The sequence below is a fragment of the Hylobates moloch genome, unplaced genomic scaffold (genome assembly GCF_009828535.3).
Source record: "Hylobates moloch isolate HMO894 unplaced genomic scaffold, HMol_V3 SCAFFOLD_10, whole genome shotgun sequence".
In the NCBI taxonomy this organism is placed as follows: domain Eukaryota; kingdom Metazoa; phylum Chordata; class Mammalia; order Primates; family Hylobatidae; genus Hylobates; species Hylobates moloch.
In genome coordinates this window covers 72,107,469-72,133,486 of record NW_026652285.1, presented here as the reverse complement: position 1 = coordinate 72,133,486, position 26,018 = coordinate 72,107,469, and the positions used below count along the sequence as shown (strand labels likewise).

Here is a 26,018-nt window from a genome sequence, read left to right as displayed (position 1 = left end):
CTGAGGCTATCTCTAGGTAGATAGCACCAGAATTGAATTCAACTGGAAGATACCTAAGCTAGGGTCTGCTGAACTGATTGCTTGCTTGAAATATGGGGAGAAACTCACACACATTTGGTCACAGAAGTCTTCTGTGTTGGTGACTGTTGTTGTTGAGTGAGAGTATAAGAGAAAACATGTTGTGTGTTTATTTTTCCATTCACAGTGCCTATGCTGAATGCCTGGGTAGCCTAACTTACTTGTTATATTCTCCACTTCCAAGTATCAACCTTGCATGCAGGTTTTTTTCATATAATATCTTAATCTTCACAATAATCTTATGAGGAAGATTATAATTTACTATTACAACTGTCTAGTATCATAGACATTTGCAGCTTTCCCACGAATTACTAAAATGTGAATGTTCAGGTACTATGCTCACTACTTGGTGAAATCATTTGTACATCAAACCCCAGCAACACACAATTTACCCATGTGATATTCCTGCACATATACTCCCTGAACCTAAAATAGAAAGTTGGAAGAAAAAAAAGAGAGGAAAGGAAAGAGAGAAAAGAAATAGAAGATGAAGGAGGAGGAAAAGGAAGACATAGAAAAGGGAATAAAAAAGTGTTGTAAAAAAAAAAATTGGTTTTACAGGTTTTGAGAGGTTTATTTGTCAACGTCATTTGAAAAGTTCCTCCAGGGGACAGGAACAATTTTCATCTTTTTAAAATTCAGATGAGTTCATTCGTCAGTGTTTATACTGCTTCCACTGCCCAGACCTTGGGAAGAACAACTTTTGGCTTGTGTGACAGACACCACACCATGGCCCTCCAGGTTTGGAGATGGAGCACTCAGTCTAATTTTAGCAGTAAGATTATACTAGTGAATGATAGTCCCACTTCTTCCTTCTTCAAAAGCATGGATGGGGAAGACCTTCCTTAACCTGAGTGATTCCATCTTGCCCACACCTTGCTGCCCCTGGAATGGGGCTCTGCAAGTTGCTGTCTCCACAGGGCTTAGGTCCTGATAAGAGGCCAACTGTGAGACAGTGGCATTTAGGACTACACATGTGGGACACATGACAGACACAGAGGATGACTTGATGGAGATATCTTCAGCTCCCTCCCTGTCTTCTTGATGTTCTCGTTCAGCAAGAATATACCCTTCTAGGTTGTTATAGTTTGACAGTAGATAAGGACAATTTTAGTCAGTTCAATCAATATCTATTGAGCATGTACTATGTGACAGGCATTGGAAATACAGATAGGTGTTGGGGAAAATGTCAATGTCCTTGCCTCCTTCAGTCTACAGTCAGGAAGGCAGTAAATATCCCTCATTTGCACAATATTTTGTACCCCTCCACTCTCACCAAATATGGTCACATCTTCCAATACACAGACTGACTCCTGTCCCCTTTGGGTAAATAAAAAAAGGAAATCTTTGATGACCAAGAGATAAATAATCTGAAAGGCAAAACAAAAACAAAAACATGTGAATGTTAAATCTATGAATCTTAAGGTCTGTGGCCCAGTACTGTGTAAGGGTGGTGTGTTTATATCTGATTGGGGATGGTATCATCAGGACGTGTTGAGTAGAAAGTAACTGAGCTATGCAATAAACAGTGTCTGAAAGGTGACAAATGATAGGGTGGATATTGTCAATGGATGTAAAAGAGAAAGCAAAACTATTCAACTCCATATTTTTTCCACCTTCCTTCTTAATTGAGGAAAATGATCTTCAAAATACAAAAATCTAAAATAAAATGATTAAGAGGAAAATAAAAACAAAGGAATATTAAGAACAAACCTAGATACTTCAAATGAGTTCAAGTCAACAGGCCCAGGGAAATTACACTTGAGAGAACCAAAAGACCTTGCAAACGTGATCACAGAAATATTTCTGCTTATCTGTGAAGAACTGCAAAGAATTGGTAGGGTTCCTAAAGACTTGCAAATATTGACCCAATTTTCACAAAAGAAAGTATATTTAAAACACTGCAGGCTGTAAATCTTAATGTGAATCTTGGGGAAAATTCCATACTAGGTAATTAGTGAGATGGTTTGGGAGAGCATGTGGAAATGGTGACAGTATACCAGTGTGCTCTGGCCCTTTCCTGTCTAACATTTTCATCAATGACTTCAAAACAAAGAATGCATAATTATCAAATTTGCACATAACATAAATTAGAAGGATTAACATAGATGAAAGGTCACAATTCCATATAATAACAAATATAACAATGATAACTGTAAAGTCCAGCATTTAAATTAAAAACAGCAATTGCACCAGTATAAGAAATAGGTGTGATCTGATTCAATAGACGTAATTCATATAAAAAAAGTCTTATGGAATTCATTTAGTTGATTACAAAGTCAATTTAAAAAGCTATCAGTATAGAGTGACTTCTAGAATGATGTAATCTTAGGCTCTATACATGTATATTCATTCATTCAACACACTTTTTTTCAGAAGCACACTACATTTCAAGCATGTTAGAAGTTTAACACATTTACCAACATAGGGATCTCAAGCAAGTAATTTACTCTAAATCTTTCTCCACCTAAAAAGCGAAAGCGATAACAATAACTAACCTATAATGATGCTATAAGGATTAAATGCTATGATATATAAAAACACCTAACACAGCACTCAGCAAATGAAAACAACAACTACTACCTCCACTGTTATTATTTTCTCACTTGTCAAGAAAACTAGAAGAGATTCCTGTTTCAAGTGGAGGATGAACTAGGTGAACTTATTTCTTATTACAACAAATTACAAGAAAGATAAGGAATAATTCAGATTCCTACTGTTCACTACATGATTTTATAACTAAATTAGGATACACTATTAAAAGTTATCAATCCAAATGTTTGAGGAGGAGAAAAAACTTAAAATGATTTGGTGATATGTGTGAAAAAAATTACAAGTAACTCCTTACAAATTTAGTTAAGTTGAGATCCCTGACAAGCATTGCTAAACAGCACTACTTTTACAAAATATAATTTTGGTATTGTCTCTTTGCATGGTGGCACTAGAGAGGTAGGTTAAAGTAGTGCCATAATTTAGCCAATTACTATGCTTTGGGTTGCAAACAACAGAAAACCCAAAATTAAAAATGGCTTTAATAATAAGTATTTATTATCTCACATACAAAGCAGTCTAGAAGTAGAATAATTCTACATTAGTTTAATTCAGAAGCTTACAAGGTCATTAAGTGTCTGAGTTCTATGTTGCTGCTTTACTACTTTCAATAAGGAGCTTTTGTCCTCAGATTTGTCCCCTAATGGCTGCAAGAGGATTGGCTACAGTTCTAGATACAACAGGAAGACACACAAGACCAAGAAGAAGAAGGGGACTGTTTCCTTCCCTGCATATCTGTATATCTTCATAACAGTAGGAAAATCTTTCCAGTTTCCATATCCCAAACAGGTTTTCCCTCAGGTATAACTGGCCAGAACTACAGGATGTGTCTACTGTTTACTGGTAACCAAACATTGACAAGATTGGAATTACCACATTTATCAGACCATTATCATTCACCACCTGTGCTGAGGCTTGCCTATCTTGAAACACAAAGGAAGGAAACTGAATGGGGTTCTGTCAGAAAAAAGGAACGAGGTTGGGAAAGGTGATTAAAAGATCAAAATAGATATTCACACACTAAAAAGAGAAATGAAAAATACTTTCATTGTAATCACAGATTAACAATAAATAAGACTGATTATGTCTGATTTTATATTATATAGTTCATATTTCATGTTGCTTGAATAGCCCATGCCATCCATTTTCGTAGTAATTACATGCTGCCTCTTATCATTTTTTGACTATCTCCTATCTTATTTCTTAACTGGACTGCAAACTTCTTGAGAATTAAAAATCTATCTTTTACATATTCTTCAATGCTAACAATCTAAGAAATAGCAAACATCAATAAATATGTACGAAAAGCTAACATTTATTTCCTACAATAAATAATCTCCCTTCTCATTAAACCTGGCAGATTCAACACAAATATTCATCTCTACTCTTTTCCAAAATCCCACTAAATGACAACAAAGAACTTTAGAAAGTATAAATTCACAAGAATAATGAGAATAGAAGACATCAACTGACAAAAAAATTTAACATTTTGTAACATTTTGGAAGCAACTGACAAAAAAATTTAACATTTTTGTAACATTTTGGAAGCTAGAGAGAGTATGGACATGTTGTAACTGACTCAGCAAACCAAAGAAAGCTAAAATGTAAGCCTGCAAAAGGGGTACATGGTGGGGGAGAGTGACAATGAGAAGCAAGCCACAGCCAGGCATGGTTGTTCATGTCTGTAATCCTAGCACTTTGAGAGGCCAATGCAGGAGGCTCACTTGAGGCCAGCGCTTTGAGATGAGATGGGCCTGGGCAGCATGGTGAGACCTCGTCTCTAAAAAACTACTAAGCAACTGAAGGTACCAGCTACCAGGTAACCAGATGAAAGTGTATGGTGGGGCAAAAAGCAAAAGGATTGGTTGAAAGTTTATGTAATGAACAGGTAGTCCACCAGATCCCCTTTATACTTGCCCAAGTAACTGCCCTGTTCCATCACTGCACAAGACAATACTATAGAAGACAGCCTCTGGAGAGGCTAGAGAAGCTCAGGATACTGGACACCAAGCACAGCTAAGGGCAGGGATCAGTTACCATACCACAACCAGGAAGATTAAGCCTGGACAATAAATACCTGAATGGTGGTGAGCCTGCTCACCTCTTCACCTACTTTCCTTCCCCTGGCTTAAAAGGCTGGTCACAAAATTCATACTACATCCATCCCTCCAAACTCCTCACCCAACCCCTGCCACAACTATCACCTTTGAAAAAATAAACACACCCCAACAGGTAGGAGATGGAGGACTGCTCTTTCTTAAAACTGAACAGCTAACAAGACCTAGAGTTACCGAAATCTAGTGGTCCTCCAATTAAAATATTCTCAGCTATTCACCCCTCCAGACAGCAAAGCCCCCACCCTAAGCTGCTACCCACATGCATACACACAAACACATTTACACACATACCTTCCAATCAGCACTCTTAAATATCAACAGCCAGCCAAGAAAAGCCTATAATACTATATGCTGAAACAGAAGAAAGAGAGAGAGAAGAAAGAAAAAAGGGACTTGGGAAAAACAGGACAAGGAAGCAGAAGAAAACTTACAAAAAAAAAAAAAAAAAAACTATAGAAAGATGTTATGATACTGCATCCACGAAATGAAAACAGAATTCTCTTTAAAAGAAAAGGAGAGGCCAGACATGGTTGTTCACATCTGTAATCCTAGCACTTTGAGAGGCCAATGCAGGAGGATCACTTGAGGCCAGGGCTTTGAGATGAGATAGGCCTGGGCAGCACAGTGAGACCCTGTCTCTACAAAAATATTTAAAAATTAGCTGAACATGGTAGAGGACACCTGAAGTCTTAGCTATTCAGGAAGCTGTGACAGGAGGATTGCTTTAACTTAGGAGTTTAACATTACAGTGAGCTATGATTGCACCATTGCACTCCAGCCTGGGCAACAGAGTGAGACTCTGCCTCTATTTAAAAAAGAGAGAGAGAGAGACAACAAATGCACTGAGAGAAAAAAGAACATAGAAAAGGTATGATTCTGGTTATTCCATCCTAGCTGGAATGTGGATGTGATGGCTGGTGCTGGAGTAGCCATTTTACATACAAGGTAGAACCAAGTTGAGGATGGGAGAGAAAGATAAAAACAGCCTGGGTCTTTGATGATTGCTGAGCAGCCACTGTACCCCGCACTACCTCTGTTACTATGAGATTAAAAACAAAAGCAAAACAAAAAAAAAAACCTCTATCTTATTTAACATATGATTTTTGAGTTTTCTGCTTCTTGTACCTTATCCATATAACTAATACAGTATGTGCTACACAGTAAGGTTTCCCCAAATCCCTACAATATGAAACAAAGAAAATTATGTTCCAGGCTTACTATCTTGTCATTCCTACTAACAATGCTTAAGTCTATCTTACATTAGCCAAGAAAGCTGAATGCTAACACTTCAAATTTCAGGATTACATTCTAATGAAGTTTATCATGTGTAATAAAATGAAGGACCTATGGAATACAGCTCCAGGTGTCCACAGCACACTACACTCATTGTTTTCAGATGTTGCAGAATCACTCCACTAAGGCTTACCTTCAATTTCCCTTCAGTCTGACTTTCTTCTTTTAAATTCATATTGGATGACTGATGTCCAGCATAATAAATATTTTATCTGTCTACACCTTTCCCCTAAGAATAATATGCCTTTTTGAAAGTGAGGCACTGTCAGACACCTGGAGTCCAAACTTAGTTCTTAACTCTTTTGTCCAGAGTGAGCCCTGCAGCTTTTAAATGTTTTTACATTTCCATATCTATTAAAATAAGCTATTCAATCCTATATAGATAAAAAAGTCACTTTTATAATTAAGCTAGACATCCTAGAGACAGTGGAATGATCAAGGATATGGAATAAAACATAGATCAGTATAAAATTAACTGTTTGGCTTAAGATGATATCACCTACATTATAATTATAATTATTCTGATACTGTCTAAAAATTCCACAGTAAGTAACAATTTCATAAAATGCTAAAGAAAAAAATGTCTGGCAGAGATGGATGGCTGTAACTCTGGAATAATCTTCTTGTGACCTCTGGCACAACTAATAAAATCAGTAATATAACCATTCTATCCCCACCCACCTGCCTTTTCCATTGATGACTGATTGGGTGGTACATGTAGCAAGGATCTGAGGGTACTGACAGCAGGCACTTTTGTACAGAATAAACATAAGAAAAAGGAAATCTAAGACAGATATGCCAAACCTCAAAGGAAAAGTAGGACAACAAAGGAAAGAAATGGCCTTAATTTGCTTCCATTCATGTTAAAAAGAACCCATTTACTAAACAACTCCTTATCCATGCTTAAAAGTCACAGTATTACTTATTGCTTATAAGTAAAGAAGAAATCCAAGGATGACAAAATACTAATCCTAAATTCTAGAAAGACTTCAAATATTTGCATTAAACTTTTCATTTTAATATTCTCAGAACTGATTTTCTCCACTTTTAAAAGGACTTGAATTCTAGAAAGACAGATGGTATCTATGGAAGAAGAAGGTACACTTTTCTGACTTCTATATGCTACTGAGTTGAGTAATGAATAATGTTTATATTGAAAGGCTTAATGATCATATCCTCCACTCCCAACCTTCAAACGAATGAATGACTGACTGACTGAATGAATGAATAAATAAACAAATAAATAAATAAATAAATGGAGGTTCTGCAGCTTAAGACTTATGCTGGGAAAAGTCTTTTTGAAGCAAAAAATATCATTGACCTGTCCCACAGCAAATAAGACAACATAATCTGCCAAATTAATGCTCAGTACTGAGTAAACTTGATGTTTCCAAAAATGCCACAACCACTTCACCAGACCATGGCAGGTTCTATGCAACGTCTATCACAGTCCCTGAGACTAATTCATCTTCTCTCTACCTATTTCCTCAACTGACTTAGGCAGTATTTCTCAATTGTAAGCTTTCCTCAAAGGGAAGCAGTGAAGTAAGGAAATTCCCTCATATCTCACAATGATTTACTTCTTTAATGTATGTACACCTAAAGAGGATACGAGTTACTGAAAGACACACACTCAAAGTTCAAAAACTTGCCATGGGGTGAATGAAATTAAGGCAGGTACATTAGCCAAAGTTCTCTGCCTTTACATTATAGTGCACCATCAATCAATTTGTATCTTAATTACTAACTGCCTAAAACCTCAATATGTACAATTAAAAAGGTATAGACTTGGCCAGGCGCCACGGCTCACACCTTTAATCCCAACACTTTGGAAGGCAAAACAGGAGGACAGCTTGAGGCCAGGAGTTCAAGACCAGCCTGGGCAACAAAGCGAGAACTTGTTTCTCCAAAAAAATAAAAATAAGTTAGCCACGCACAGTGGTGTGTAGATAGCTTGAGCCCAGAAGTTTGAGGTTGCAGTGGGCTATGATCATGCCACTGCACTCCAGCCTGGGCAACAGAGCGAGACCTTGTCTCTTAAACAAACAAACAAACAAAAAAGCATAGACTCTATTCCTATATCCCTTCCCAGGAAAAGGAATATATGAGAGGTATATATGCAGAACAGAAAAACCAGCTAAAAAATGCATAATGTTGCTAAATCAACAGGAGCTAGGTGTTTCAGCAATGCCTCTTATCTAATACTCTAAATTTAGCTGAAATGAACAACCAATATAAGTCACACTATGTAACTATTTCTTGTGGTAGTAAATGAAACAGCTCACCTTCTCAATATTTATCTGGTGCTTTCTTAACCTTTCCAGGTCTGTTGGGATTACTATCTTAATGAATTTCTGAATAGCTGGTTCAAGACGGCGTAATTTCACTTTTTCTTCATCTTCAGACATCCTAAAAAAATGTTGTATGACCTCCCTGGTAACAGCTGTCTTCTCCACTCATATAGAAAAACCTAAAAGAAAAATATTTCTTTAAGAATTTTTTCAAATCAGTTTCCACTATTTTTAAAAGCCAACAATTAGTTTTACAATTTATTCTAAATCAATAAATAGAAATAAATATTTCTAATGCTGAGCTTGAGTGACTTGTTTTTTCTTTATGAAACCATTGATTTTTAAATCTTTTTCTCATTAAAAAAATCATATTTTAGAATGTTCAGACAATATAAATAAATGAAGAATAAAATAAAGTCAGCAGTCATCTCCTCACCCTTTACAAAGAGTACAAAATGTACTCTTTACATTTTGGCATACGTCTCTCCAGGTCTCTTTCAATGTAAGTATGTATGTATGTATATAAATACTTTTAAAAAAACTAAGAGTATACTGTCCAAGTTTTCATTTTCTATCTTGGACAGAATAACCTTTTTAAAAAAGGTATCAAATGGCTTAACACTGATGCTTGTATTAAACTTTACGTCTAATGTCATCATAATGTAACTTTGTAATTACACAACTTCAAATATATTATAACATAATATGCAACTCTTCTCATTGATGTCCTTTAAATTGCCTCTTCCATTTTCAATAAAGTGATTAGTATTGCCTACAACTGATTCAAATAACCAGTGACAGAGCTGGAATAAGAACTCAGATTTTCTGAAATTACATTGAAATACTTTTTCCACTTCACCAGTAGTTTCCTACTAGTGTTCCAGAAAGTCCAAGGGTATGCATTTGGGGCCAGAGTACAAGGGTAGGGGCTAGAGGTGAGTAGGTTCCAGGACTCCACCCCCTACTTCAGTTGTAGAAACTTTACTTATAACTATTTTATGAACTGGAGCTTATCAGAGCTTATATAAATAATGGGCTTCACAGCTTAACCAAGCTTGAAAGCCACCATTGTAAACCATGCCTTCATGCCATTTCGTTAGCCACAATCTCACCCATGTTTAAAAAATTTTAAGTTGAGTATGTTAATACTGCTGAGTTATGCTGTCTTAATCCAGGGGCTATAAAGATAGGAATTCACATACAGACTTTGTGGAGCCTCTGAATCTTTATGAAAAATTGTGAATGAAGGGGCCGGGTACAGTGGCTCATGTGTGTAATACCAGCACTCTGGGAGGCCAAGGCGGGAGGACCACTTGAGCCCAGGAGTTCATGGCCAGCCTTGGCAACGTGCCAAAATCCCATCTCTACCAAAAAAAAAAAAGAAAAAAAAATGAATGTAGTTTATTTTGGAGAATAGAGTCCATTGTTTCAAGGGATTCTCAGAGATCTATCATCCCCCAAACATTAAATATTTATCCCCTTTCTTTCACAGTTGAAAATATTGATGTGTTGGTTACACATACTGCCTCCAATATGTACCCATTAGTAACTTGGTTTTTATGTTTGATACAAGCTCAAAAGTAAAAAAGGAAAATCTCCAGGTACAAAAAGAGGGTAAAACAGCTGCAACAGTGAATGGAAACTGGGGACGTATGGAGAAATTCATTACCAAAAGAGACCATCCACAGACCCAACAAAACAGGAAAATTCATAGCTAATGGACTAAAGATAATAAAATAATTTTAAAAAGAAATTAAAGTAAGTATATTTTTAAATATCCAAAAACGTAAAGGAAGGAATAGAATCTTTTAAAAAAAAATAGATATTAGGAAACAGTAAGAGGCCAGCCTGAATATAAACCAAGTGCAACTTCTAGAAATGAAAATCTCAAAAGATGTGTTAAACAGTAAATTGTATAGATAAGAGACAATTATTGATTGGAAGAAATCACTCAGAACACAGAGGAATAAAAAGATGAAAAGTATAAAAAAGAAGATAAAAGACATAAAGGATAAAATGAGAAGCTCAATAACAAGTAGGAGTCCCAGAAAGAACAAAGAAAACGGTAAGAAGGAATTATTCAAAGAGAATATACTGATAATTCAAATGTAAGACCTCAAACCGAAAAAGCACATCAGCCTCAAGTAGCAGACATTAAAAAGAAACCAAATTTGCCTAAATACATGGAAGGGAAACTGCAAAACATTAAAGAACAAGAATCATAAAAAAAAATGAGAGAGAAAAGACAGATAAAGCAATAATATATTGCTTTTAAAAGCAAGATATTAAAAGACAGAAATACCTTCAAAGTGCTGAGAGAGTTGGTATATTCCCAGGTAAATTATCATTTAGAATGAAAGCAAAGTAATCATTTTCAGACATACAAGGACTAAGAGAGTTTATTACCAAGCCCCTCATTAAAAGTACTAAAAGGAATATTTCAACAATAAAGAAAATAAACCCAAAGGAGTGGAATAGCAAGGAGCAATGAATAGAATAAACTGTTACTGGATAGAATAAATGGGTGAATGAAAAAACAAAGAAAATAAAACATTTATTTTGAATAGTGTGATGAAGTATAATAAAAATGTTTCCACGACAGAGCGAGACTCCATCTCAAAAAAAAAAAAAAAAAAAGAATTTTCTATAATTACGTAGATGCTTCACAATTTTAAAAATTGGCTACTGTTGGCTATTTAGGTTGTTTCTAATTTTCCGCTATTATAAACTACAGTGTAATATCCCTGCTTACACATAAATCCATACTGCTGCCTATAATTATTTCTTTAAAACAATCAACAAAGACACAACCTGTATAAAGGGAGAAAATATTTGCCAACTAGTCATCCAACAAGGGACTAATATCTAGAACGTATGAGAAACTCAAACAACTCAACAGCAAAGAAACAAACAGTTCCATTAAAAAGTGGGCAAAGAATCTGAACACACATTTCTCAAAAGAAGACATACAAATGACCAAAAGGTATTTTTTTTAATGCTCAGCATCACTAATCATCAGGGAAATGCAAATCAAAACCGCAATGAGATACCATCTCACCCCAGTTACAATGGCTATCACCAAACAGATAAAAAATAACAAATGCTGGTGAGGATATAGCAAAAGGGACTCTTTTTTTTTCTTTTTTCTTTTTTTTTTTCTTTTTAGATAGAGTTTCGCTCTCGTCACCCAGGCTGGAGTGCAGTGGCACGACCTCAGCTTACTGCAACCTCCGCCTCCCGCGTTCAAGCAGTTTTCCTGCCTCAGCCTCCTGAGTAGCTGGGATTACAGGCACATGCCACCACGCCCAGCTAATTTTTTTGTTTTTAGTAGAGACGGGATTTTGCCATGTTGGCCAAGCTGGTCTCCGACTCCTGACCTCAGGTGATCCACCCACCTCGGCCTCCCAAAGTGCTGGGATTACAGGCGTGAGCCACGATGCCCGGCAGGAAAGAGGACTCTTATACACTGTTGGTGGGAATGTAAATTATTACAGCCATTATGAAAAACAGTATGGGCTGGGTATGGTGGCTCATAGCTGTAATTCCAGCACTTTGGAAGGCTGAAGCAGGAGGATCACTTGAGGCCAAGAGTTTGAGGGCAGCCTGGGCAACATAGCAAGATCCTTCTTCTCCGAAAAATTTAAAAATTAGCTGGGTGTGGTGGTGCGTGCCTGTAGTCCCAGTGACACCGAGGTGGGAAGATCCCTTGAGCCCTAAAGTGTAAGCTTGCAGGAAACAGTGTTCTTACTACTACACTACAGCCTAGGCAACACAGTGAGATCCTGTCTCAAAAAAAAAAAAAAAGAAAAGAAAAACTGCACTGAGGCTTCTCAAAAAATTAAAAATAAAACTACCATATGATCCAGCAATCCCGCTACTGGGTATTTATCCAAAGGAAAGAAAATCAGTATATCAAAGAGATACCTACAGCCCCATGTTTATTGCAACAGCATTCACAATAGCCAAGATATGGAATCAACCTAAGCGTCTGTCAATGGATGAATGGATAAAGAAAATGTGGTATATATACACAATGAAATATTGTTCACCCATTAAAAAAAAGGATGGGTCGGGCGTGGTGGCTCACGCCTATAATCCCAGCACTTTGGGAGGCGGAGGCGGGCCGATCTCCAGGTCAGGAGATTGAGACGATCCTGGCTAACATGGTGAAACCCCGTCTGTACTAAAAAATACAAAAATTTAGCCAGGCGTGGTGGCATGCACCTGTATTCCCAGCTACTCCGGAGGCTGAGGCAGGAGAATCACTTGAACCCGGGAGGCGGTGGTTGCGGTGAGCCCAGATCTCACCACTGCACTCCAGCTTGGGCAACAGAGCGAGACTCCATCTAGGGAGAAAAAAAAAAAAAAAGAATGAAATCCTGTCATTTACAACAACATGGATGGAACATCTAGCCTGTACTCCCAGCTACTCAGGAAGCCGAGGTAGGAGGATCACTTGAGCCCAGAAATTAGAAGCCAGCCTGGGCAATATAATGAGACCCCCATTTCTAAATTAAAAGGGGGAAAAAATGTTGATCTCCTGGAGGTAGAGAGTAGAGTGACGGGAAGGGGCAGGAGGGATGAAGAGAAGTTGGTTAATGGGTACAAACATACAGTTAGATAGAAAGAATACATTTTTCATGTTTAATAACACAGTGAGGTAGCTACAGTTAACAATAATTTATTGCATATTTCAAAATAGCTAGAAGATTTGAAGTGCTCCTAACACAAAGAAATAATAAATGTTTGAGGTGATATATATCCCAAATACCCTGATTTGATCATTACACATTGTATGTATGTATCAAAATATCACATGTATCCTATAAATATGTAAAATTATTGTGTATTAATTGAAAAAAGTAACAAAAATAAAAAATAAATATCTAGAAATAGAATTATTAGGTAGACAGATTTTTCAAGGTTTTTAAAATATATATATAGCCATATCCCACAAAAGGTTATGCCTATTATGTTCCTACCAGAAACATAACACAATGTCCTTTTATCCATATTCCAAGCAATGTACTTAGTATTATCATTCTTAGACATGTCATTGGTGAAAAAAATGATGTCCCATTATTGCTTTACTTTGCATTCCTTAAATTACTAACGGGTGGATTTATCAGCCATTTGCATTTCTTTTTTTTTTTTGAGACGGAGTCTCACTATTTTGCCCAGGCTGGAGTGAAGTGGTGTGATCTCAGCTCACTGCAACCTCCGCCCCCCAGGTTCAAGTGATTCTCCTGCCTCAGCCTCCCAAGTAGCTGGGATTACAGGCACGTGCCACCACGCCCAGCTAATTTTTGTATTTTTAGTAGAGACGGGGTTTCAGCATGTTGGTCAGGCTGGTCTCAAACTCCTGACCTCAGGTGTTCCACCTGCCTCGGCCTCCCAAAGTGCTAGGATCACAAGCGTGAGGCACCATGCCCAGCTGCATTTCTTTTTTTAATTTTTAATTTTTGTGGGTATATATTAGTAGTAGGTATATATTTATGGGATATTTGAGTTATTTGGATACAGGCATACAATGTGTAATAATCACATTAGGGTAAATGAGGTATCCATCACCTCAAGCATTTATTCTTTGTGTTATAAACAATCCAGTTATACTCTTTTAGTTATTTTTTAATATACAATTGAATTACTATAGTCACCCTGTTCGGCTATCAAGTACTAGATTTTATTCATCCTCTCTCACTATTTTTTTGTACTCATTGCATTTCTTCTTTCATGAATTGCCTGTTCATGTCATATGCATCTGTTTTACTAAAGGGGATGTCTTTCTCTTATTAACTCATGAAACGCTATCACATGTTAAATATATCAATTATTTGTCTAACATTAACATTTCCCAATCTATCACACTGCCTCTTTTCTTCTATACCTCAGAGATATCTTTATATTATTCCTATCAAAATGTTTTTTGAACATACCTGTTGTTCAATAGATGCTGCCTGAACTAAAATATTTCTTCACATGTCCCTTCTACACAATTGCTAATCCTATCACTCCAGTCAAATAGCACAATATGCATAGCCATGATAATGGAGCTTCAATTAGTCTACCTTTCGACTCTTTCCCTCCAAAATGGAATATAAACTATAAAAACATAAACTGTATTATAAACGAATAGCATAACCACACTGAAAGAAGTGAGGAAGAAATATAAGCCACTTTAGAAAACAATATTTTAACTGAATACTATAAGGCTAGAGACAAAAAGAACTACACTGTACTCTATTTAGTAAATGCGTTTCTCACAGGAATATAGGTCAGAAATCCTGAAATTACTTCATGTGTATACTAGGACTGAAGAAATAAGAAAATATTTTGTAGAATGCAAGAGTCAGATTTCTCACTGTCAGATAAAGAAGTTAAAAATAAGGGACAAAACTAGAATGAATCCTGTGGTGTTAGACTAGAAGCAAAGCTACTGGGATGAACTTTTGTTTTTAAAAAGTATATGGATAGATAAATACAGAAATAAATATAGATCTTTGTGTAGGCATGGGTATGCATATGTATAGAGTGGTGTCTTCTGTGGGGCCCTGAAAGCAATGTTACCCCAGTAGCAATGAGCATCCCTCGAGCACAGATCTTTGTGTTTAAATACTATTCTCCAAAAAAAGAAACTATGGGTCGTTGGAGAAGTGGCTGATTATCAGGGCTGAGGCACAGAAAACACAAGATGAGCCTGGGGCATCATATGGTACCAGAAAATTAGGAAGTTCCAAAAAAGAAAAAAAAGGATGGAAGCATGCTGAAAAGATACAGAAAGCAACCTGAAAAAAAACTCCCAATGATCAAAGCTGGAAAAATTTCAAACATAAAATAACACAAGTGTAGGATAACAACCAATAGAAAAACATCTGAGTCCACATGGATACAAATAAATAACGGAATACAAATAAACAAATGGGAAATGGGCAGCTCATCCTTACAGAATAATTTCAATTAATAAAGAAATGAGGAAAGTAGAAAATCATCATTAGAACACCATAGTCATCATAATTGCTGAAGGCAAGATCCACCAATGGATGTGAAATTTAGCAAGGGAAAGTCTGAGGAGAAACAGGATATGCGTACAGTTTAAAAGCTCTCCCCAAGATGTCAATTAATTGTAAGGAGAAAAATAAGACCTTTACATTGGAGAATCCCAGCAGACACTCTCTTACCAAGTGATCAAGATTAACCTCACGAGCAATAAGTCATATATATCAGCTATGCTCATATGATGAAGTGAGAAGGGCACACACACTTTTGTGTTCTTAACAAAAATGTATAACCTTAATCTAATCATGAGAGAACATTGGACAAACCCCATTTGACGGGCACTCTACAAAATAACTGACCAGCATTCTTCAAAAGTGTAAAGATCAGAAAGAGTATAGACAGAAAAAGACTATCAGTGTAAAGACAGGAAAAGACTGAGGAACTGTCACAGACTGGAGAAGACCAAGGACCCAAGACAACTAACTGTAATGTCGGGTCTTAGAGTGGATCCTAGAATAGAAAAAGGACATTAATACAGGAAAAAAAAAATCACAAGTTAGTAATTCAGTTAATAGTATTATACTAATATTAACTTCTTGCTTTTGATAATTGCGCTATGATATGTAAAATATTATTAATGGAGGCAATAGGGAACTCTGTATTACTTTTGAAACTTTTCTGTAATTGTAAAATTATTTCAAAATAAAAAAGTTTTTTAGTATAAGAGGATGTTTCACGTAAGACAGGTAAAAACATTTAGAAGTCAAAGAACTGCAATCGTATTCACGGCATTAATACTTGGAGAGAGGGGTGCCAGGACCGTGCCAGGTGCTTTACAAACTTTATCATGTAGTGCTTACAACTAATATGAGATGGGTACCATAATACTCATGTTTCCCAGTAAGCTACTTAGGAGGTTATTAATAAGTGAAAGACCCCATTTCTCAGAAAACCCAGCCCCCAAAAGTGACGAACACCTTCCATTGGCCCAGAGGTCCCACTTTTCGGGATACTAGTGGCGCCCGATTTCTTCGGGCCCGCTGCTTAATGTTTCTGACTTAGGGAAGAGATACTGAATTTGGAGAGAAAGGTCAACGTAAGGTCTCCTCTCTGAACCTCGGATAGCTAAAAGGAGGGAGCCAAGGTGTGGCACCTTCTGCGAACCACCTCTGGGTTTGGCGAGCAGGGGCTTCCGGCCTCTCGCTCCCAGTCCTCCGAGCCTCACTACCATCGAGCGTCGCGTCATTCCTCGCAGTGTTACCCACAGCACACCTGGGCCACACACACCAAACGCCCCCACCAGCGAACGGATGCGCGGGTCTGTCCCGGGACCCAGACGCCAGCGACCCTGGCGACCCGGGGCCTACAGCGCGCCAGAGACAGGACGCGCACCGGAAACTTTCCACCCCGCGACCCCGGGAGGCCGTCCCGCTCGAATCGTCTGCGGCCTCCCTATACCAGCTTCTAATAAAGCTTCCAAAAACGAAACCGAGAGAGGTTCTGCCACTTCTGAAAAACAGGAGGAGCCACCATGGCGCTCGCACTTCGGATCCAATGCCCCACTTGCCACCCAGCGCCTCTTGCGCGCGCCGTACGGGCGCCAGGCCCACCAAGCCTGTCAGGGCCCGACGCCCCCAAAGGCGGCCTCCAGAGAGCCCCTTACCTCCCGCCGGGGCGCTGGAGGCCAGTCGGTGCGCAGGGCGCAAGCGCAGGAGTGACGGGGCGGGGCGTCGCGAGGGGTGGGCAGGGCTGGGCCCCGCCCCACCCCGCGAGGCCCCCAGGCCGGGCGCTGGGGACGCACAGGTGAGTACAAATACGGACGCCGCTCAGAACAGCGAAAGCCTTTTTCAAAAGTGATCTTGATTTACATTATGGGATTGTGAGTCGAGCCAAGAGGAGAGAGACGCACAAACGCTCTTTAGGTCTGCTTGTTGTGTTTAAGGTAATTCATGCTTGTATGGCCGACTGCATTTCGCAGTTTTCCTGTCCGTTTTCCCCTGTTCTTCCTAGAATTTTATTTGCGCGTTGGGCATGTATTCTTAGCTCTGTTTTGAAACAAGCACAGAAAGGTTGTGCCTCCCCATCCCGTCCCCAAAAGCCCTGTGAAGCGGACAGGGCAGGAGTGCCATCTTAATTGCAACAGGTGTAAAAATTAAAGCTCAGCAAATTGTGGTTTCCTCCAAAAACTGGTGGAGGGCTTAAGGCAAACGTCTTTATCCCGATTTTATAGATTATGACTCTGGGGTTTAACAAAGAGTTTTAAGTGACTCACTCCAGTTCAGCCAGCTTATGACAGAGCTGGAACTCCAACTGGGTGTCCTAATTTCCTTCCCAAGTTATTCCAGTTAGACCAGCTGCAACCACATGAACAAGCAGGTGGCCGGCTTTGAGACCTTGTCCAAGTCACAGGTCCTCCTCTCTTCATGGCCTAACTTCCAGATCCAGCCCTTTTAAAAAGGTGTCTGTGAATATTCAGATGACTTGCTTAGAATGTATTCACTAATGGCATTGTCTCAGAAGTGATCAGGATGTTCAAACCACAGTTAAGGAAACTCAGTTCTTAGAGTCTTCCAGTAGAGTAGGAAGTAAACAGGGAAGATTAGGGGCCTGTAGATCCTTTAAAAAGCCTTGAAAGACAATTTCTAAAAGAAAGCACCAAATCTACCAAGCAATTTGGATTTTCTTTGGGGACATAATGTATGCTGATGTTTGTTTTACAATGAGCCCCAGAATGTATTTATCAAATTTTGATTCTAAGGAGAAAAAGTGTTAGGCAATACTGTGCGAAAATGTTTTTTATGCAAGGATCAGTGAAATAAGATCTTTTGAAATAAAAGATCATTTGTGTAAAGTTCTGAAAAAGCTTCCTCAGGTACAAAATCGGGACGTGTGGTACTCAAAGATTCTAAATTTGGACCTGGACTTCTAGGTCGTTATATGTATGTTTGCTGTAAGTTAGGTGTGTCAAAGTAGTAGGATAAAACTTTTTTTTTTTTTTTTAAGATAGAGTCTTGCTCTTTTGCCCAGGCTGGAGTGCAGTTGCGTGATCTCAGCTCACTGCAACCTCCACCTCCTGGATTCAAGCAATTCTCCTGCATCAGCCTCCTGAGTAGCTGGGACTACAGGCGTGTGCCACCATGCCCGGCTAATGTTTTGTATTTTTAATAGAGACGGAGTTTCACCATGTTAGCCAGGATGGTCTTGATCTCCTGACCTCGTGATCCACCCGCTGCGGCCTCCCAAAGTGCTGGGATTACAGGTGTGAGCCACCATGCCCGACCAAAACTTTTTAATCTAACTGTTGGTTATGTTGATTTATAATCTTTAAATATTCAAACATATGGTGTGTGGACCTCTTTCTGTACTCTGGGTCATCAAGTTGTTAGGGGCAGGCCTGCTACTACTGGCTGACATTTTCCTGAAGTCCTAACTGAACCCAGCAAGTCCAAACAAAACATTAAGTGTGTATGTGGAAAGAAAATTTTAAAAAATTCTTTTAGGGTATTATGATTGATTGCTTTCTTGGAAAATCCATGGAATAAATTGAAACTAATTCAATAAGATGGCTATAAAATACCTCTCCTAAACAACAATCATCAATTTTAAAATGTAGTGGGAAGAAGACTGGGCGTGATGGCTCATGCCTATAATCTCAGCACTTTGGGAGGCTAATGAGGGAGGATTGCTTGAGGCTAGAAATTCAAGACCAACCTGGGAAAGATAGACTCCATTTCTAAAAAAAACCAGAAAAACAAAAAAACAAAAAAAAATGTAGCTGGGTATGGCGGCATGTACCTATAATCCCAGCTACTCAGGAGGCTGAGACAGGAGGATCAGTTGAGCCCAGGAGTTTGAGGCTGCAATGAGCTATGATCCCACCACTGCACTCCAGCCTGGACAAAAGACTGACACCCTGTCTCAAAAAAAAAAGAAAAAAAAAAAAGAAAAAAAATTGAAATGTAGTGGGAGAAAGATTACATTAAAAAATAACAAAAATCAAGTTTGTGTTTATAAGGAATTACAAGACCTATTTGAAGAATTGAGAATAATAGCTAGATGAGGGATAGGGGTGGAAGGAAGGATCACAAAGGGGCATGAGGAAACTTTGGGGGTGATAGAAATGTTCATTATCTTGATTGTGGTAATAGTTGCATGGATGTATATATATGTCAAAACTTACCAAATTGTACACTATAAATATGTTTCGGTATAAGTGCTTATTGTGTGTCAATTATACCTAAATAAAGCCATTTAAAAAAGAAAGGGGGAAGAAGTAGCTTTTTATTTGATTGTATGTGATGTGTAAAGCACTTGGTTAGGCACTTTACATGCAATATATTATTTAATACTGATGACAACCCATGAAGTAGATATTACAATCACCCCCTTCATACAAACTAGGAAATTGAGGCTTAGAGAGTAACCTGACCAAAGTCCAAGTCTCATATACTACATAACAGGAGTAAGACTCAAATCTTACCTAACAGTATTTATACTTTAACCTGACTTCCATATTTCCATAAAAGATACAAGTGAAGACTTGAATATATGGAAAAATAATACAGTCAATATTGTAAAGTTGTCCATTTCCACGAAACTAGTTTAAAAATTTATCAAAATCCCATTATGATTTCTTTCTCTCTTTCTTTCTTTCTTTCTCTCTCTCTTTCTTGTCTTTTTTCCTTCCTTCCTTCTTTCCTTCCTTCCTTCCTTCTTTCCCTTTCTTTTCCTTTCCTTTCTTATTTCCTTCCTTCCTTCCCTTTCTTTTCCTTTCCTTTCTTATTTCCTTCCTTCCTTCCCTTTTTTCCTTTCCTTTCTTATTTCCTTCCTTCCTTCTCTTTCTTTTCCTTTCCTTTCTTATTTCCTTCCTTCCTTCCTTCCTTCCTTCCTTCCTTCCTTCCTTCATTTTGTTTTGTTTTGAGATAGAGTCTTGCTTTGTCACCCAGACTAGAGTGCAATGGGGGTGATCATGGTTCACTGCAGCCTTGACCTCCTCCTGCCTCAGCTTCCCAAGAAGCTGGAACCACAGGTGTATGCCACTATGCTGGGCTAATTTTATGTTTCTTTAGACTCCCTGTGTGCCCAGTCTAGTCTCCAATTCCTGAGCTCAAATGATCCTCCTACCTCAGCCTCCCAAAGTGCTAGGATTACAGGTGTGTGCCACCACACCAGGCCCCCTTTATGATTTCTATAATAAAACATTTTTAAAAATCCAAATTGATTTTGCAACTATTACTCTTTCTTCTTAGGATGCCATTTTTTGCCTGCTTTTCGCCATCTCTTTCCCCCCACCCCAGAGTGAAGAAATTACTCTTTATTCTGTTGGACTCAAAAGTCATCTCACCTAGGAAGCTTCCCCCACTGATATGGTTTGGCTCTGTGTCCCCACCCAAATTTCATCTTGAATTGTACTCCCATAATTCCTACATGTTGTGGGAAGGACCTGGTGGAATATAATTTGAATCATGGGAGACAATTTGAATCATGGGGGTGATTTCCCCCATACTGTTCTCGTGGTAGTGAATAAGTCTCAAGAGATCTGATGGTTTTATCAGGGGTTTCCACACTTTTGCATCTTCCTCATTTTCTCTTGCTGCTGCCATGTAAGAAGTGCCTTTCACCTCCCACCATGACTCTGAGGCCTCCCCAGCCATGTGGAACTGTAAGTCCAAATAAACCTTTTCTTCCCAATCTCGGATATGTCTTTATCAGCAGCATGAAAATGGACTAATACAGTAAATTGGTACCAGTAGAGTGGGGCATTGCTGAAAAGGTACCCAAAAATTTGGAAGCAACTTTGGAACTGGGTATCAGGCAGAGGTTGGAACAGTTTGGAGGGCTCAGAAGAAGACAGGAAAGTGTGGGAAAGTTTGGAGCCTCCTAGAGACTTCTTGAATGACTTTGACAAAAATGCTGATCGTGATATGAACAATAAGGTCCAGGCTGAGGTGGTCTCAGATAGAGATGAGGAACTTGTTGGGAACTGGAGCAAAGGTGACTCTCGTTATGTTTTAGCAGAGACTGGTGGCATTTTGCCCCTGCCCTAGAGATTTGTGGAGCTTTGAACTTGAGAGAGATGATTTAGGGTATCTGGTGGAAGAAATTTCTAAACAGCAAAGTATTCAAGAGGTGACTTGGGTGCTGTTAAAGGCATTCAGTTTTATCAGAGAAGCAAAGCATAATAGTTTGGAAAATTTGTAGCCTGACAATGTGATAGAAAAGAAAATCCCATTTTCAGAGGAGAAAGTCAAGCTGTCTGCAGAAATTTGCATAAGTAATGAGGAGCCAAATGTTAATCGCCAAGATAATGGGGAAAATGTTTCCAGGGCATGTCAGAGGCCTTCACAGCAGCTCTTCCCATCACAGGCCCGGAGGCCTTGGAGGAAAATATGGTTTCATGGGCTGGGCCAAGGGTCCTCATGCTGTGTACAGCCTAGGAACTTGGTGCCCTGTGTCTCAGCTGCTCCAGCTGTGGCTGAAAGGGGCCAATGTGGAGCTTGGGCTGTGGTTTCAGAGGCTGCAAGCCCCAAGCCTTGGCAGCTTCCACATGGTTTTGAGCCTGCAAGTGCACAGAAGTAAAGAATTGGGGTTTGGGAACCTCCGCCTAGATTTCAGAGGATGTATGGAAATGCCTGGATGCCCAGGCAAAAGTTTGCCGCAGGGGTGGGGTCCTCATGGAGAACCTCTGCTAAGGCAGTACAGAAAGGAAATGTGGGGTCAGAGACCCTACTGGGGCACTACCTAGTGGAGCTGTGAGAAGAGGGCCACCATCCTCTAGACCCCAGAATGGTAGATTCACTGACGCCTTACACTGTGCACCTGGAAAAGCCACAGACACTCAACACCAGCTCATGAAAGCAGCCAGGAGGGGTGGTATATCCTGCAAAGCCACAGGGATGGAACTGCCCAAGACAATGGAACCTACCTCTTGCCTCAGCATAACCTGGATATGAGACGTGGAGTCAAAGGATATCATTTTGGAGCTTTAGAATTTGACTGCCCTGCTGGATTTCTGTTACAGGGCATGTGCTCTGTAACCCCTTTGTTTTGGCCAATTTCTCCCATTTGTAACAGCTGTATTTACCTAATACCTGTACCCCATTGTATCTAGGAAGTAACTAGCTTGCTTTTGATTTTACAGGTTCGTAGGCAGAAGAGTCTCAGATGAGACTTTGGACTGTGGACTTTTGGGTTAATGCTAAAATGAGTTAAGACTTTGGAGGATTGTTGGGAAGGCATAATTGCTTTTGAAATGTGAGGACATGAGATTTGGAGGGTCCAAGGGCTGAATGATATGGTTTGGCTCTGTGTCCCCGCCCAAATATCATCTTGAATTATACTCCCATAATTCCCACGTGTTGTGGGAGGAACCTGGTGGGAGATAATTTGAATCATGGGGGCAGTTTCCTCCATACTGTTCTCGTAGTAGTGAATAAGTCTCATGAGATCTGATGGTTTTATCAGGAGTTTCCGCTTTTGCATCTTCCTTATTTTCTCTTGTCACTGCCACGTAAGAAGTGCCTTTACCTCCTGCCATAACTCTGAGGCCTCCCTAGCCATGTGGAACTGTAAGTTCAATTAAATCTTTTTTTCTTCCCAGTCTCGGGCATGCCTTTATCAGCAGTGTGAAAACAGACTAATACTCTCACCCTCTCAAGTCCAGGTTTAATGTCCTCTTATAAGCTACTACAGCAATCTATGCTTATCCCTATAAAGGTCCTTATCATAATTAGTCGAATTCTTCATCTTCTTATCTGTGACTGTACTAGATTCTAAGTTTCTTGAGGAAAGATATACATTATTATTTACTTAGAACCTAGTACGGTTCCTGGAACATCCTAGGAAAACAATGTATTTTACATGAATTAAGAAATAAATTTTCTAATATCATAAAGCAAGTATATGAAGAATCTGAGATAAAATCCAAATTTGGCACAATGATATAGACCTAATAGGTTATCTTCCTGGCCCATTACTTTTCTGAGAACTGCAAAGAAAAGCCCAGGAAGAGCTCCTCCCCTCCAGATCTGAATGCTAACAGTTATGAGTCTCTGTTGTACCAGCCTGAACCCCTTCCTACCTTTGACCAGAGGGAATTGGTCCAGGAGCAGACACCTGAGTGGGCTTTTCTTTGCTGGAAGCCTTTTTATTACAGCTTCAATCTCATTACTTATGATAGGTCTGTTCAGGTTTTGGACTTCTTGGTTCAATCTTGGCAGGTTGTATGTGTGTAGAAATTTGTCTGTTTCTTCTAGATTTTCCAATTTATTGGCATATACTTGCTCATGGTAGTCTCTAATGATCTTTTGAATTTCTGCAGTTTAGATTATAATGTCTCCTTTTTCATCTCTGATTTTATTTCTTTGGGTCTTCTCTCTTTTTTCTTAGTCTAGCTAAACGTTGATTGACTTTACTTATCTTTTCAAAAAACCACCGTATCATTTTATTGATCTTTTCTATTGTTCATTTTTATATCATTTATTTCTGCTCTGGTTTTTATTATTTATTTTCTTCTACTAATTTGAGGTTTGGTTTGCTCTTGTTTTCTAGTTCTTTAAGATGCATTGTTGGGTTGTTTGAAGTTTTTCTCCTTTTTTATTAGGTGGTTATTGCTATAAACTTTCCTCTTAGTACTGCTTCTGCTGTATCTCATGGCTTTTGGTGTGTCATGTTTCCATTTTCATTTGTTTTAGGAAATTTTAAATTTCCTTCTTAATTTTTTCATTGACCTGCTGGTTAGTCAAGAGCCTATTATTTAATTTCTATGTGTTTATATCGTTTCCAAAGTTCATCTTGTTTTTGATTTCTAGTTTTATTCCATTATGGTCAGAGAAGGCACTTGATATTATTCTGATTTTTTTTTTTTAGTGTTTTAAGACTTGTTTTGTGACCTAATATATGACCTATCCTTGAGAATGATTCATATAATAAAGAGAAGAATGTGTATTCTACAGGCATTAGATGAAATGTTCTGTAAATATCTATTAAGTCCATTTGGTCTATATAGTACAGATTAAATCCAGTGTTTCCTTGTTTATTTTCTGTCTGTGTGATGTGTCCAATGCTGAAAATGGGGTGTTGAAGTCTCCCACTATGATTGTATTGGGGTCTATCTCTGACCTTAGTTTTAATAATATTTGCTTTGTATACCTGGGTGCTCTCCAGTGTTAGGTGCGTATATGTTTAGAATTACTAAATTCTCTTGCTGAATTGACCCCTTTATCATTATATAATGACCTTCTTTGTCTCTTTTTATAGACTTTGTCTGAAATCTTTTGTCTAATAAAAATATAGCTGCTCCTGCTTGTAATCCCAGCACTTTGGGAGGCCGAAATGGGCAGATAACTTGAGGTCAGTAGTTCAAGACCAGCCTGGCCAACATGGTGAAACCCCGTCTCTACTGAAAATACAAAAATTCACCAGGCATGGTGGCATGTGCCTGTAATCCCAGCTATTCAGGAGGCTGAGGTGGGAGAATTGCTTGAACCCAGTAGGGCAGAGGTTGCAGTGAGCTGAGATCACGCCACTGCACTACGGCCTGGGCAACAGAGCGAGACTCCATCTCAAAAAAAAAAAAAAAAAAAAAAGAACAAAAAGCGTATATGGCTGCTCCTGCTCCTTTTTTGTTTGTTTGTTTCAATTGGCATGGAACATTTTTTTCCATCTCTTTATTTTCAATCCATGTGTCTTTATAGGTAAAGTGTGTTTCCTGTAGACAACAGATCATTGTATCTTTTTTAATTAGTTCAACTACTCTGTGTCTTTTTGATTGGTGAGTTTAGTCCATTTATATTAAATGCTAATATTGATAAGTAAGGACTTACTTCTGCCATTTTATAATTTGTTTTCTTGTTGTTTTGTGGTCTTCCCTCCCTGCCTGTCTGCCTGTTTTCTTTCCTCCCTCCCTTCCACCCTTCCTTCCTTTTGTGAAGAGTATTTTCTCTGGTGGTATGTTTCAATTTCTTGCTTTTTACTTTTTGTGTATCTGCTGTAGGTTTTTAAATTTGAGGTTCTCATGAGGCATGGAAATAACAGCTTATAATCCATTGTTTTAAGCTGATAACTAAACACTGGTTGTAAAAACAAATAAGCAAAGAGAAGAGTAATAAAAACTCTACACTTCAACTTCACTTTACACTTTTAACTGCTTGCTTTTTAACTTTTTGGTGTTCTTATTTATATCTTACACTGTGTCTTGAAAAGTTGTTGTAATTATTATTTTTGATAGGTTCATATTTTAATATTTCTGCTCAAGACATGAGTAATTTCCATACCACAATTACAGTGTTATGATATTCTGTGTTTGGCTGGGCACAGTAGCTCATGCCTATAACCCCAGCACTTTGGAAGGCCAAGACAGTCTTGGCCATGTTGCCCAGGCAGTCTCAACACCTTGAGCCCATGTGTTTGAGACTAGCCTGGGCAACATGGCAAGACCCTGTCTCTACAAAAATTTTTTAAAAAATAAGCCAGGCACGGTGGCATGAGCCTGTGGTCCCAGCTACTTGGAAGGCTGAGGTGGGAGGATCACCTGAGCCCAGGAGTTGAGGATGCAGTGAGCTGTGTTATTAATAGCACCACTGCACTGCAGGCTGGATGGGCAACAAAGCTAGACCCTGTCTTAAGAAAAAAACTTCCATTTTTGTTTGTTTACTTATTATTACCAGTGAGTTTTGTACCTTCAGATCACTTC

At 38.6% G+C, this 26,018-nt stretch overlaps 1 protein-coding gene and 1 long non-coding RNA gene across 2 annotated transcripts in view; one reads left to right on the top strand and one right to left on the bottom strand.

Moving 5' to 3' along the window:
• Positions 1–17,041, bottom strand: part of STX17 (syntaxin 17) — a 67,282-nt gene extending 50,241 nt beyond the window's left edge. Inside the window, exons 1-2 of the mRNA XM_032164677.2 lie at positions 16,989–17,041; positions 8,324–8,508 (exon numbers count right to left, since the gene is read on the bottom strand). Of these exons, the coding sequence (XP_032020568.1) occupies positions 8,324–8,446 (123 nt within the window). The 5' untranslated portion in view covers positions 8,447–8,508; positions 16,989–17,041. The remainder of the gene's footprint in view (positions 1–8,323; positions 8,509–16,988) is intronic.
• LOC131384492 (uncharacterized) overlaps positions 17,029–26,018 on the top strand; it is a 57,041-nt gene continuing 48,051 nt past the window's right edge. Inside the window, exon 1 of the long non-coding RNA XR_009215381.1 lies at positions 17,029–17,128. This is a non-coding gene — a long non-coding RNA (uncharacterized LOC131384492). The remainder of the gene's footprint in view (positions 17,129–26,018) is intronic.